This window comes from Acomys minous, assembly GCF_964271855.1.
Source record: "Acomys minous genome assembly, chromosome: 1".
Taxonomy (NCBI): Eukaryota; Metazoa; Chordata; class Mammalia; order Rodentia; family Muridae; genus Acomys; species Acomys minous.
Window position 1 is genome coordinate 40,071,938 of NC_140483.1, and position 13,777 is coordinate 40,085,714.

The 13,777-nt window shown below is 46.1% G+C and overlaps 1 protein-coding gene across 3 annotated transcripts in view; it reads left to right on the forward strand.

Moving 5' to 3' along the window:
* The window catches only part of RGL1 (ral guanine nucleotide dissociation stimulator like 1), a 247,887-nt gene that overhangs the window by 218,644 nt on the left and 15,466 nt on the right, over positions 1-13,777 (forward strand). For all 3 annotated transcript variants that reach the window (XM_084792400.1, XM_084792401.1, XM_084792402.1), the window contains 5 exons: positions 2,191-2,275; positions 6,633-6,722; positions 8,774-8,860; positions 10,231-10,263; positions 12,832-12,953. In XM_084792400.1, the coding sequence (XP_084648526.1) occupies positions 2,191-2,275; positions 6,633-6,722; positions 8,774-8,860; positions 10,231-10,263; positions 12,832-12,953 (417 nt within the window). The remainder of the gene's footprint in view (positions 1-2,190; positions 2,276-6,632; positions 6,723-8,773; positions 8,861-10,230; positions 10,264-12,831; positions 12,954-13,777) is intronic.

Sequence of the window (13,777 nt, forward strand, 5' to 3'; positions counted from 1 at the left end):
GGAGTTGGGCAGTTTGCATGGCTTCCGGTTATGTTTCAGCCTTATTCCAAAACCCCGAGTGCCCCAGGAGGTGAGGGATAGATAGTGTGTACCATTAGGATCTCAGTTCCTGATGTCCTGTAGGGAGCAATCGTGTCCACTTTTGCTTCCTCACATTAAAATGCCTTAGTGCGGGGAGTGGGGAGGAAGAGAGGGGAGGACTCCTTCCGCAGGGCTGGCAGGGATTATTAACTACTAACATCCTGTGCTGCGTTCTTCACACTTCTTGGTTCACCCTCTGCGATAGTTGGTAGCAGAGTGATCTTACTCCACCACTACTGCTATTTCTTCCACCTCTGGAGCTTAGCTGTGGACCAGAGGCTTTTTTTTTTTCCCAAAGGAAGAGACAGTTTGTTCACCCATTAGTTCAAATTTAGAGGGTGTCTTAGTTCAAGTTTCTACTGCTGTGATAAGACACCCTAACCAAGAGCACCTTACAGTTTACAAGCCTGTCACCCAGAGGATGTCAAGGCAGGGACCTGGAGGCAGGAGTTGATGCAGAGGCCATGGAGGGGTGCTGCTTACTGGATTGCTCAGCGTTCTTTCTTGTACCATCCAGGACAGCCTGCCCAGGATGGGTCCACCCACAGTGAGCTAGGTGCTCCCATATCTCCTTTAGCAAATCTGAGTCTTAAACTACAAGTTCAAAAACTAGCACACGTAGGGCCTGGAGGGATGGCTGAATGGTTAAGAGCACTGCATGCTCTTATAGACGACCCAAGTTCAGTTCTTAGCACCCACATTCATTTGTAACTTCGGTTCCAGAAGACCAGATGCCTCTGGGCTCCGAGCACTCCACACTAACATACCTCACATGTACACACTCAACATATGATGAAGAGCAATGCAACTAAGCCTTTAAAATACTAGTCTACAATATACATGTTTTATTGGGTTGCCGAAGAGAAGATCCAGTCCTATAGCTGGGTTCTAAAACAACTTTTCGCGAACGAGTACAAAAGAATTCTCAAAACTGACTCCTGTTGGACATGTGTGATTTGTTGCTTGGGTGGTTTACATTTTAGGAAAGATGCTATAGAAAGGAAAAGGACTGCAGGATGACACATGCATGACGTATGAGGCTCTGGCTCCTCCCAGATGCCGTGTCAGTCTTATGTGCTCTCCATGGCTGAGTTGAGGGGGAGCAGAGTCAAATATCTTATTTGCCACTTTTCCCATAGTCCTTTACATTTCTAGCTTTCAGTAGACAGAGGCTACCTACTTATTTCTTTCTATTGAAATACTTCTATAATTAAGTTCTTAATTATTTTCTTCAAAACAGAAATAGCTTTCTTTTGTTTTACAGATAATATTATACTTATTGTAATGCAAATAAATCTTAATAATGGTCTTTTTTATGATAATAAAGATGTGTTGCACATGTGGGGGTTGGCTGCTACTCATTTGTGGCCTTTAGAATCAGCCACTCAGTGGTTGCAGAGAAAGGTGTGTACAGACAAGCAGAGTGCTCCTGCGGGGCAGTGCACGGGGGAGGAGCCAGAGCCTCATAGGGTGTGCATGTGTCATCCTGCAGTGGTTTTCCTATATATAGACAAGGAAATTAAAACTTAGGAAAGTTAGGCAACTTGTCCAAGATCACGAGGGAAGGAAGGAGCATAGTTAAGATTTGACCCCATCTACCATGGCTGTAGAACCCCAGTGGGTCCACTGTGACTTCATGAATAAGAATACTGGCCCAGGATGCAGAACATACTGGGTTTTGTATCTGCAGCTCTCAGCAATTACTCATGAAAACTAGAGCATGCTCTTGGCTGTGGAGTCTTTCTCTTTAAACTTAGGTGTGTGGCCAAGATGGCCACCACAGGACTCTGTGCATATTAGTAGGATGAGCACTTTTTAAACTTGCTTAAGGGAACATCTCTCTAGAACTTGATGCCTCAAGTGAATCATCATTTTTTAATTAAACATGTAATTAAATAGAAAAATTCCTCCAGTCATTCTGGGAACCGTGTTTATCTTTCACAAAGACTGTCTGCCTGAAGACAACCATCATCTGCATTTGTGCCACATTACCCACCGTTCCCGAGGTCCGAACAGTCTCTTAAGGCAATGCATAGCGAAGGCAGCTGCACTGAGCTGTCACAGTCTCCATATCTCTTTTGTTTATTTTTCCTTCGTCTTTCTTCCTAGGGACAGAATGCTGATGTTTGAAGAGCTTTCAGACATCTTCTCAGATCATAACAACCATCTAACCAGTCGGGAGCTTCTGATGAAGGTGAGGATCCCGGGCAGCCTTGATGGGAACCCTGGGAAGAGTAGCTTTAAAGTTGCTTAAGTTCCTTCAGTCTTCCAGAGAAATAGTTTTATCTTATACATAATATAAGAAAGTATATATGGGACCGAGACAATTCAAAGCCTGATTGAGCATTCTCCTTCCACCTGAATCACAACCTGGGTTCAAATGTATGTGTCCTTAACATGCAGATGCTCAGTGCTATCCGTGCCATGGATGAGAGGCCTCGGAATATTCCTTCTTCTCAGCACGACAGCTCCCATAATGACAGAGGCCAGCCTGCAATTCTGCATTCTTTTTTTTTTTTTTTTTTTTTGGACCAAATTGCACAATATTTTTTTAGTCAACAATGTTTATTTGAACACCAGATAAGTGGTGTTCTGAACTGCCTACTGGGCAAAGGTAGAGCCTGGCTCCTTTTGCTTCCTTAGAAATGTATTAAGTGCCTAGTATTTCTCAAACACTGAACCAGACTATAGAAATAGGAAGATTTATAACACAGCCTCTATGTCTAGGAGTTCAGCCGTAGTCGATGACTGTGGACACTATAAAATAATCATTCACATAATGACAAATAACTTTATACACAATCAATGGGCAGTTAATGTAGGCCAGTTGCTATCTTCTGCCATCTAGATTTTGTCATCTTTATTTTGCAGATAGCCAGTACCCGTAGGTACATGTAGCATGCCTCTAATTCCTAAGGTACGCACCTAACATACAGTATAGCTGAATTGGGAGTCCAACTTAGGGACAATCAAAGGCCTGTGCATTGCCTCCCTAATGCCTGGTACAGTGCCTTGCATGAGGCACACATCCATAACTACTGTTGGACTGTGTGGATTAGTGGGCTTGTCATACACATGACTTTGTCTTTCTCCTGCTCAGGTCCTTCTTGGAGGAGATGATACAGGGTGGGGAGTCCATGCTGATGCCTGACTTTGGCTTTGGACTACCTGATTATCTGCACACTAATTACCCAGTGATCCACATGATTCTGTTACTCCTTGTTTCACGTCTTTCTGGGTTTGCAGACTTTAAATGGAAATCCATCTGGCTGGAAGGACACGGCTTAGTGGCCTCCCGGTCTGCAACACCGAGCTAGACTAACTGGAGCCACACACTGAAATCCCAATAGCCCTGAATCATCCCTCCAAAGGCAGATAAATTGAGTTGTGTGCAGCTCATTGCCTGTGACAGGCTTCTGGCTGAAACCTTAGAGGCAAGGCTATATCTAGCTAGACATTAAAGCTCCCATAAACCTCTCTCCAATGGAGACATCCACCTCAGTGCTCTCAGCTAAATGTCATGTAAGGCTCAAGTCCCAACGAGCTGAAAAACTTGGCGATGGGTCCAGGTGGCCTGTGCATTGTCACAAGTGCTGCTGGGATGCCTCGGGCGGTCTCTGCTGTGGAGAGCCCGTTCCCATCGTCTCTGCTGATCATTACTCATGTGAAGTGTATAGTTCTGGGTGTAACTTCTCAGCACAGTTGTAAATAATGAGATCAAGGTACTTAAGTTCTAAAGTAAGCACTAAGAAAAACTCCCGGGCCCCATTTCTAATATGTTACTCCTAGACTCTGGTTTTTTTTTTTCCCCCCTCCGAGACTCTGATTTAAGGTTGGATAATCTTTTTTAAATGACCTATCTTCTACTTCTGGGTGAACGTAATATGCCACTTCTCTATTACTATGGCCCAGACAACATAATAATCAGGAAACATTTGTGGTTTTCCTTCTAACTGTTGAGAAAGATTTAAAAAATTTTTTTTCAAAGTCTGTCTTAAATTTATTATAACCTTATGATTTATGAAACTTAGAATAATTAAGAATCATTGACTATATAGATTTCAAAGCAAAAAAAAAAAAAAGCACCAAATCTTGGTTCTTGTGCCTCTGGGTGGTTGGCAGTTATCCCTGGTTGCATTAATATAAACAATCCAAAAAGCCCCAGGTGGAAGTGAATGGTTAACGAAGCTCGGCAAAATGTTAATATCAAGGTTGGCGCAAGAGGCCTTTCACAGTGTGAAGACCCATCCAAACAGAAGCTCCCAGTAGCTTCTGAGCCACAATTTAACCATCATATCTTAAAATGGAGCCAGTACCTAGCAGACAAAGTCATTTGAGACCGACTGTAAGGCTTTCGAGGCACAGGGACAACAGGAAGGCAGCTGGATTCTGAAGAAGTAGAGATAAAGGAAAAGTGAGACAAAGGGAAAACCTAGCCCTAGGGAGAAGGTCAGAGGTGGAAAAAGCAGGAGGTGCAAAGGTGGATGGGAGAGGCTGGCGGAAGTATGGGGAGGAATTAGAAATTTATCAACACAGAGATGATCATTGAGGTCACTTCCAGTGATACAAGTCTGTGGGAAAACAATGCCTTGGGAAGAAGGAAGAGTAGCTAAGAGTCTGAGTGTGAGCAGCAGGGGGACAGGAGGAAAGAACCAGCGTGGGGCATCATAGGAGCCCATAGAAGGTCTCAGGAAGGCTCAAAGGTGTCACGTGGTGGGGTAGCAACGTAAAGAAGTTAAGGCCAAGGATCGGGATCTTGCTGTGTGGTCTAGGCTAACCCTGAAGTCACAGTGTATACCAGGCTGGCCTTGAACTCATGATCCTCTTCCCTTTAACCTCCCAAGTGCTCAGATGACAGAGATACACTGTGTGTGGTTGACTTGTGTCGTCAGCTTTGTATTACTGCTGCAGCTAAGAATGGACTTTCATTCTCATGAAACCACAGTCACAAAATCAACAGATCTTGTTTCTAGACTCAGGTCTTTATTCTCCTGCTCATGGGTGGGGTGGGGGGTGGTCTTCAGTGCTCCTAAGAGCCCTCTGTTGCTTTATGATTCTTTGGTTTTTACTTTTTGAATTCCTTACTAAGAATTTTAGATAAGCCAGGCATGGTGGAACACACTTTTAGTCCCACCCAGCACTTGGGAGGCAGAGGCGGGTGACTCTCTGTGGGGCCAGCCTGCTCTATATAGCAAGTTCTAGGCTAGCCAGAGCTACACTGTTAAACTCTGTCAAGAAGAAAGAAGGAGGAGGAAGGGGAGGAGAGGAAATTTAGATAATTTAAATAATTCTAGCACTTTCCGTCTACCCGTGACTGAGGACCCAGAAGGAGTTATACACTAAGAAGTGCCCTTGCAGCCACCTGGCATGGAAAGTGCCACTTACTAGACTCCTAGCATATGTCCCCAGGAAAAGCTGTGTGGAATGCCATTGAATGATAGCTCTCTCTTATCAGCTGTAACAGGGACCGCTGGGATGGATTCTGCCCCCAGTGGCATGCCAAGACAGGACCACAGCTAGCTAATGACAGAATGTATGTGTGCCTTGGCACTATTGGTCAGGCCCTGACACCCAGAAAGATTCCTTTTTGTAATTGTATGGTGATGCAGGGTCACATGCTAAAGTAATGCAGTAAAACCCGGGAGAAACTGACTAAGGAAAAACTAATATAGAGGCTACACTGAATTGTGAAATCTCCTTCCATTCATGCAGTTCCTGGAAAATACGAACTTACCAAGACCCTGAAACCGCAAAACTGAAACATTTTATGTTCCGTCAGCAAACCCATGATTAGCTGTTACGTAGAAGTTGAGCTCTTGTTCCAGGCACCAGGCGGGGAGCATGGGTGGCCATCTGTCCTGAGGCCCCAAGAGGAAGGCTAAACTTGTCAGAGTTTCAGACTGGAGAAGGCATGTTAGTAGGACTAAGGGAAACCCACAAATGGTCCAGCTTTCATTAGTCGGGATGTACCCCCAACCCTCGACTTCCTCAAGATCTTCCTGTGCAAAGGTTTCATTTAGCGAAGTAGTACCACACAGTGCCCTTCCCTCACAGAATGCTGGCGTTTTCATTCCAGGCCAAGAGAAAGAAGTGATAAAATGTACAGGAAGAAAGCTTCATTTCTCAGATATAAGATTACTTTGTGTGAAACTGAGGATGTGTAAAAAAAAAAAAAACATCTAGTCTCCTCTGCTGTCCCCACAGCCTATGCTAAAGTTGGGGCTTTAAGGACAGGGCTAAAGACAGCAATAACGACCTTTGGGAATCGCCTGCCTTCTGGTGATGGCTGATTTTCTAGTCAAATTAGGGACTCTGTTTTTACAGAGTTGGGGGGGGGATAGGACAATCCCAGACCACCTCATACAGAGAGGAGTGTGCAGCAAGGCCCCCAAGCATCCATTACACAGCCCGAGGGCCTGCAGGGGGCCTCTTCATCTGCATGGCACCTTGGGACACAGGAAGAAATTGCATTCTAGATCCTGGATAGCCGTTTTCTTCTCTGCAGATTGGCCTCCTCCGTGACTCTCCTCTGGGTTTGCTCTGTTTTGTAGGAAGGAACGTCAAAATTTGCCAACCTGGACAGCAGTGTGAAGGAAAACCAGAAGCGGACTCAGAGGCGGCTGCAGCTGCAGAAGGACATGGTATGTCCACCCTGTTCCCTGGTAGCCAGCGGGAGAGAGGCCCTGTGTCCTCGTCTGGGCAGCTGGCACGCCGCAGCAGCATCTTTCATCTGCAGGGCACCCACACTTGTCAGACAGCTCTCCAATTCTTTGCCTTATTTGTTCTTAACCTGGGAGGTCTTTAGCAAAAGTGTTAGACCCATTGAGAAATGAATACCAAGAGTTACAAATTACACACACACACACACACACACACACACACACACACACACACACACACACCAAATGACTATGAAGGAAAGTGCGCAGTGGGTGTAGCTCCAGCCTCCTGCCATCTCCTGCACCCACTTTTACACGCACACGATGCTACCACTTTGGTAAGAAGCTTCCAAGGCTTGCTTCCTACATCAGCTTGGGGATGTAATGGCCAAGACATTGCTTCCTGCTAGGAAGATGTGGTCTTTGTATTTAGAAGTCATCATTTTGTTTGTTCGCAAGCTCTCTGATCATTGCCTAGCTCTCCTTACTAGTTCTGTGTCCTAACTGGATCTAGTTGTTCACGTCTCAGAGAATACCATGCCTCCTTTCTGAAGGCAGAAGGGTCATTATCATCATCCTTGGCTCTGTCCTTAAAGCCCCAACTTTTAACATAGAGTGTGGGGACAGGAGAAGAGACTAGAGTCTAGACAAATGAATATTCTCCTCCTTGCCCAGAGAGAAGTTTCATAAAGGCTGGACATAAATTAGCAATGTTTTTGAGAGCTGGAGCCTTCTGTAACCTAAAGCTGATCAAACTCCAAGTGTTGCACACCTTTGGTTGCTCAAAGACAGTTAAAAATAGCTGCTGCTGAGGGAGGGCAGAGATTATTTTAGTTCAGGAGGAGACCTTGTACACACAAGGTGGAAGGACGAGCTAAGCCGCAGCTGACAGTGAGTTTCAGAAGGACAAAGTCCTGCAAGGTGTGAACTGGCTGAGGACACAGCCTGCCTTGCGCCGAGTCGCCTAGACTTGCCCTGGTTCAGACTTTGTGTTCCGGCCAGAGTTTCCCTAAGCACCTGCATATCTGAGAAGGTGACCATGCTCTGTCCCCTCATTTATATTCCCAGAAGAATATATGTGCCTCAGGGGTCTTGAGCAGAACAGAGACAGTTTCAAAGGAGATGGGGTGAGACGAAAGCTAGCAACTCTACTTACTGCTCCCCACTTTTAACACACACAGTCTATAGTGGTGGAATAACAGACAAGTCCTGTCAGTTAAAACCCAGCCTTCACTTGGAATTCGCCTCTGTCTGTTCTGGGACTCAGCCCAGCAGCACTTGCTCACATGACTTCCTACTCCTTTGGTCCATGGTGACTTCCGTGGACTTGTTTGTCATGACCTCCACAGTCATCAAGAGCCTGTCACCTCGGTGTCCTGTAGAACACCCCACAGTCTGGGCTTGGGCTTGTTTGTCTAGTGATTAAACTGAGGTCACATCTGTTTGGAAAGCATTTCACAGAGATGAAATACCCCTCCTGTCACATTCCTTCAAGGAGTTACATGGTGTCAGTGTGGCATCTGCTGTCACACCGATGGGAGACAACCACTAACTTGATGAAAGGAAAGTGTGCCAGATCAACCGCTGTAAAGTCGCTGTCCTCTCTCTCTCCGTCCTTCCAAGGTGAATCACTAATAGTGATGGCCCATGCTCTTGATGGCCCGTACTCCCTCTCTCATCAGGAAATAGCGGTCTACTCTTAATGATGCCGAGGCCATGACCAAACAGCTGGAAGTGTGCACACACTACAGCGAGCAGACCCCACTGCCCAGAGCCAAAGCTCAGGAGACCCCATTGTGAGCACACTTGCATGCATGTGTGATCTCCTGATTGGAGGCCCGCTTTTCCTGACATTAGATCATGCAGTTCCTGTCCTGTTTGTGTAGAGCTTTAAAGCAATTTCAGTTCTGCAGGAGACACTGGTGATTCCAAATCAGTGTTGCCCAGGTCCATTTTCTCTGCTCTGTGAGTTACCGAAGCCATTAAACATTTCAGTTGACAGAAAAGACAGCCTCGCTCTGCTTCCTCTTCAGGGTGTGATGCAGGGTACTGTGCCTTACCTGGGCACCTTCCTGACTGACCTCACCATGCTGGACACTGCTCTGCAGGACTACATTGAGGTAGGTTCTCTCTAGTGCCTCTGGGCTGCAGCCTTCTCAGCTGCATGGAGTTCATTTCTCTCAGTATCTGTTTAGAGCCCACGATGCACATGGCTAGGTGGTAGGAAACCAAACCAAACCAAACACCAGAAGATTCCACAAACACTGCAAAGGCCATCGGAAGAGGTCACTGCTTATCAAAACAGGCAGCGATGGGTAAAAATGGTGGCGGTGTGAGCAGAAGTGCAGGGAAGGGTGATGCGGGTGTTCGATGATAGAACATGGTCGGTCGATATGCAGAGACTTGATTAGAATGCCTTTTGAGGGGTACTGCAGACGGACTTGAAAGGGTGTACCCCAGAACTCTACCTGGAGGGTAAAAGGGGAACCAGACCAGTGAATTTTCAAGTAGGGTCTCCTCATTCCTCTCTGTAATTATCGTGTCACTGCACCTGTTCTGGAGTATACACTGGGATCCACCTACTGTCTTTCTTTTACAAAGAAGAAGTAAATCCACTTAAACAAGCAGACTGTGAGTAGTAGTGATAAAATGGTATATAGAAAAGGATTTAAAGATTATTTGTAGGGCTCGACTTCTCACTCAGGGCCCTTGCCTCTGATATCCTGGGGTCAGTTCTTAGCAGTGTCAAACAAAGGTAAAGAAACCACAGACAAAACAAAACAAAACACACTACAAAACAAAACCAGCCTGCATATGTATCCGTGCTGGTTCTCGCATGCCCCCTGCTTTGCATACGCTGTGACTAGAAAGGGAAGCTGTGATGCACACTTCCAAGTGCTCTTTAAGGGACGTGGGCATGCTCATTCATGTCCCCTCGAGTCCTCTGTCTCAGCTCAGCTCAGGCATCGCCCATCAGTGCCCAGGAACTGCAGGGAGTGAGCAGATTCTGAGGAATTAGCGTTAGCCTGCTAAGAATAGGGACGATGGTGATGAAGAATTGAGACTTAATGTCCACGGTGCTGTGGGGAAGTTACTTCCCTTATGGTAAACCATTGGCAGCTTGGTTTCCAGCATGAGTCAGTGGCCATCTGTTTTTGTTGTGTTTGGTTGAGGGGAGGAAAGGAGCGGAGTATTTGGTCTTCACTAGCTTGGCAAGTAAATGTGTCTGGATTCTGACTCGAGGTGCTCTTATCATTGCTATTGTAGTTGGTTTCAGACATCTTAGGAGACCGTTGTCTACCCTACTCTATCATAAATGAAGAGACATTTTTAATCCAAGAAAAAGGTGATCCTCTTGCTCTGCAGTCGCCATGTTTCGAAGATCATTAATTGTTACAACTTTATCTTCCCCGTGACCTATGTAGCGTGACCCAGAACAACTGGGCTCTGCAGTCGCTTTGGTTTACATTTTTCTAAACATTTCTTTCAGGGTGGACTGATCAACTTTGAGAAAAGAAGAAGGGTGAGTAGAAAAGCAATGCTTTGCCGCGTTCTCTCACGCGGGCATGAGAAACTGAAAGAAGTAGAGACGAATTTTGTTCTTTTGTTTTGTTTTTAGAGAGGCAAAACAACAAAACCCAACCAAACAAAAACAACAACCCCCCTCACTGAGCACTTGAAAATGTAGCGCTCTGTTAGGCATATCCCTATACTTACTCCTGAAGAGCCCTGCGAGCTCTCGCTCCCCATCTTCGGTTAGAGGTGAGGATGGAAGGCATTCAGGAGTTGGTTCACAGTCAGCTGGGAACAAGCCGGAGCTCGAGTTTTGTCCAGCTGCAGAGCTCATTAATAAATAAAGGTTGTGTAGAACTGGGTGTGGCTAAACGGTAGGACACTAGGCTGAGCATGCGTTAGGTCTTGCATTTGATTCCTAAAACAGAGAGAGAGAGAGAGACAGAGACAGAGACAGAGACAGAGACAGAGACAGACAGAGAGACAGAGACAGAGACAGACAGACAGAGAGACAGAGACAGAGACAGAGACAGAGACAGACAGACAGACAGACAGACAGAGATTGAGAGAGATTGAGATATTTCTTTCCTTACCCTCTTCTCATCTTTACAGCTACTTTTTAGAAAAACAGGTTTGTTCTATAGTTAGTAACAATGTACTATGCATATGAAAATTATCACTGCAAATAGATTTTGAATATTCTCCTACAAAGAAGTATGTGGAACAATATGTTAGTTAGCTTGATTTCATCATTTCATAGGGAATACCTGGTCCAAAATATCATGCTGTATACACCTTGAATAAATATTTTTACTTGTCAGTCTAAGAGTGAATAGCATTAATAAAGATGGCTACTCCTGTGGGTCTGTCTGGGCAAGGAAAGGACATAGTCAGTCTCCCCATTAGATGTAGGTGATCATCTCTTATCTTTCTTGTCAGTACAGGAAGGGTGTTCTACATCAAACTTGAGTCATTCCGTGGATAGAATAGTCCTGCATTATGTTTTTTAAGTGTAATTTTGCTATAATTTTTGTGCCAGATGGACATGAGATAGGCATTTGAGTGTTTGAAAGGAAAAGGTGTCTGTGTGTGTGTGTGTGTGTGTGTGAGAGAGAGAGAGAGAGAGAGAGAGAGAGAGAGAGAGAGAGAGAGAGAGAGAGAGAGAGAACACCGCCCTGTAGTGCTTCTCCTCCATCTTTTATTCTTCCATCCACCCTTCTTTTCCACCTGCACTGGTCGTGTCAGGGAGTTCGGGACTTGTACAGTGGGAAGCCAGAGCCCCACCCTCATGAGCTCCAAAATCCAGTTCATTTTTATACACGCTCAGGGAAGAGGTGGGGGGTCTTACAGAAGCAAAGCCTCAGCCTGTGAGACCAGAGCAAAGAGCATGGGGCTTCATGTGAACGCGGTGCAGCTGGGCTAGGCCCTGCAGCAACAAGATGCCGATATGGACGGCGGGAGCTCTCTGTCCTCATCCACTGAACTGTGGCGTGGAGGTGAACACTCCATGACAGCACTGGACCAAGGGCTGAGACCCCTGATGCAAAGGCTGAGGCCCAAAGACCCCGCCAGCTCTCCACTTGTTTCTGTCACGCCCTGTCCTGCTGTGCCCCACAGTGCCCCGTGCTTGCTCCTTCAACATCAGCAGAAGCCTCGACACTACTTTCTTTCCTTTTAAGATGAAGAAGTTAAACATTTGCATAGTTTAAGTATGAAACCTAAAGCTGCAGTTTATCCTGACTGCTGACATTAAAGGGGACCTTGGAGCATGTGAAGCGGTATAAACAATTGGGGCATAATTATGTCTCTGCTTCTGCTGTGAGCTTTGGGAGGTTTGGTTTGATGATTTACTAGAGTAGTAAAAACCCAAGGATTTGGAAAACCTAAACATGCAGCTTTCTGAGACCCTCGGCGGCTTAGATGGCCGGCCCCACCAGTGTGTATTTATTGAGGGGAAATTGTTGGAGAAGTTGTGGATGGGGAGCTCTGAGCTTCTTGACTTGAGACATTTCTTCTTTTTTCCTTTTAAAAGAGAAGTAAAACATTTCCACGTGTATTTTATCAGTCTTTTACTTAAAAGAAGAAAATCCCAAGAAGAGAAGCAGGAGGGAGAAGGCACCAGTGTGAACTGAGTTGGAGAACTCGCTGGCTTCTTTGGATGGCTTGGTTTAGTCATATGAATTCTCTTCTCAAGGAGAAAAGAGGATTAAGAACCAAAGCATACAAGGGCTTAAGGAGTTCCAAGTGGTGTGTGTGGGTGTGTGTGTGTGTGTGTGTGTGTGTGTGTGTGTGTGTGTGTGTGTGTGTATGTGTGTATTTTTTGTCTATGGTGCTAGGGATTAAACCTAGGGCACTGTGTGTGCCAGGCATGCACTCCACCACTGAACTGCATCCCCACCCACCCTGAGTTAGATTTCTAAGCTTTATTCATTTCTTTCTAAGGCAGCAGAATTTCAGCGCCCTCTTCAGTGGTTTCCTCCATATTTTACCCCTTAGGGTATTACATTTCCATGTCGAAGAGATTTATATTTGCTTCCTCTTATTATTCAGTTTCTTTTTGGTTTCCTGTCTGCTTTAGGAATTTGAAGTCATTGCCCAGATAAAGCTCCTGCAGTCGGCTTGCAACAGCTACTGCATGAGCCCAGACCAGAAGTTCATCCAGTGGTTCCAGCGGCAGCAGCTTCTAACAGAGGAGGAGAGGTAGGCTGACCTGTCTGGCACCTGTCAGGGAGGAGCTGCGGTGCTGGCAAGAGGCATGCAGTGGCCAGGACCTTGCTGGGCCATCTGTTCAATGGCTCTTGGGTGGCTGTGCTAAGATTCTGATCCTTGGTGTTTTCCTAAGAGAACTGACCGGACAGGTGGGCTCATAGGTCTTGCCCTGCCGCTTACCTTTGAAGCCTTAAGCAAGTCTTTTACTTTTTATTTTTCCCCATCTTTGGGATGCCTGCTTGTACAATGTTTGTTTTAAAGCATCAGATCATATTCTGAAGAGCACTATTAGATTGGTAATCCCACTCATCGCCATCACCGCCGCTGCCATTGTCACGGAGCCCAGGGTGCTGGCTTTCAGGGAGAGAGGATGGAGGGGGAGGAGGAAGAAGAAAACGAGGAATTCATGAGAATCGAAGAGGAGAGTAACTAAAGTGCGGTGGAACCGCTGGGCGGGAGCAGTTCCTTGGCCAAGGATGGGGGATGAGGAAGATTCGCAAATATGAGTGCGTATGTAGGCTGGGCTGTGAAGAGAGCTTTCACCAGAAGAGCCAGAGAAGGACATTCTAGACAGAGCAAGATGGCACTGTGAGCAAAGGCCTGGTATCCTGAGGACAGTGATGCCTCTGGGGTGGGTGGGGCACAGGGCACAGGTTGCAAAACACCGGCCGCTGTGCGTGGGAAGGCGCATTGACTCCCTTACTTTGAATCCTGGCTCAGTGGGCTCAGACCTTTTGTCTAGCCTGCAGGTTGTCAGATTACTTTGAAGGCCACATGGGGCCCACTGCCTGTTTTCACATTTTAAGTGGCAGAAG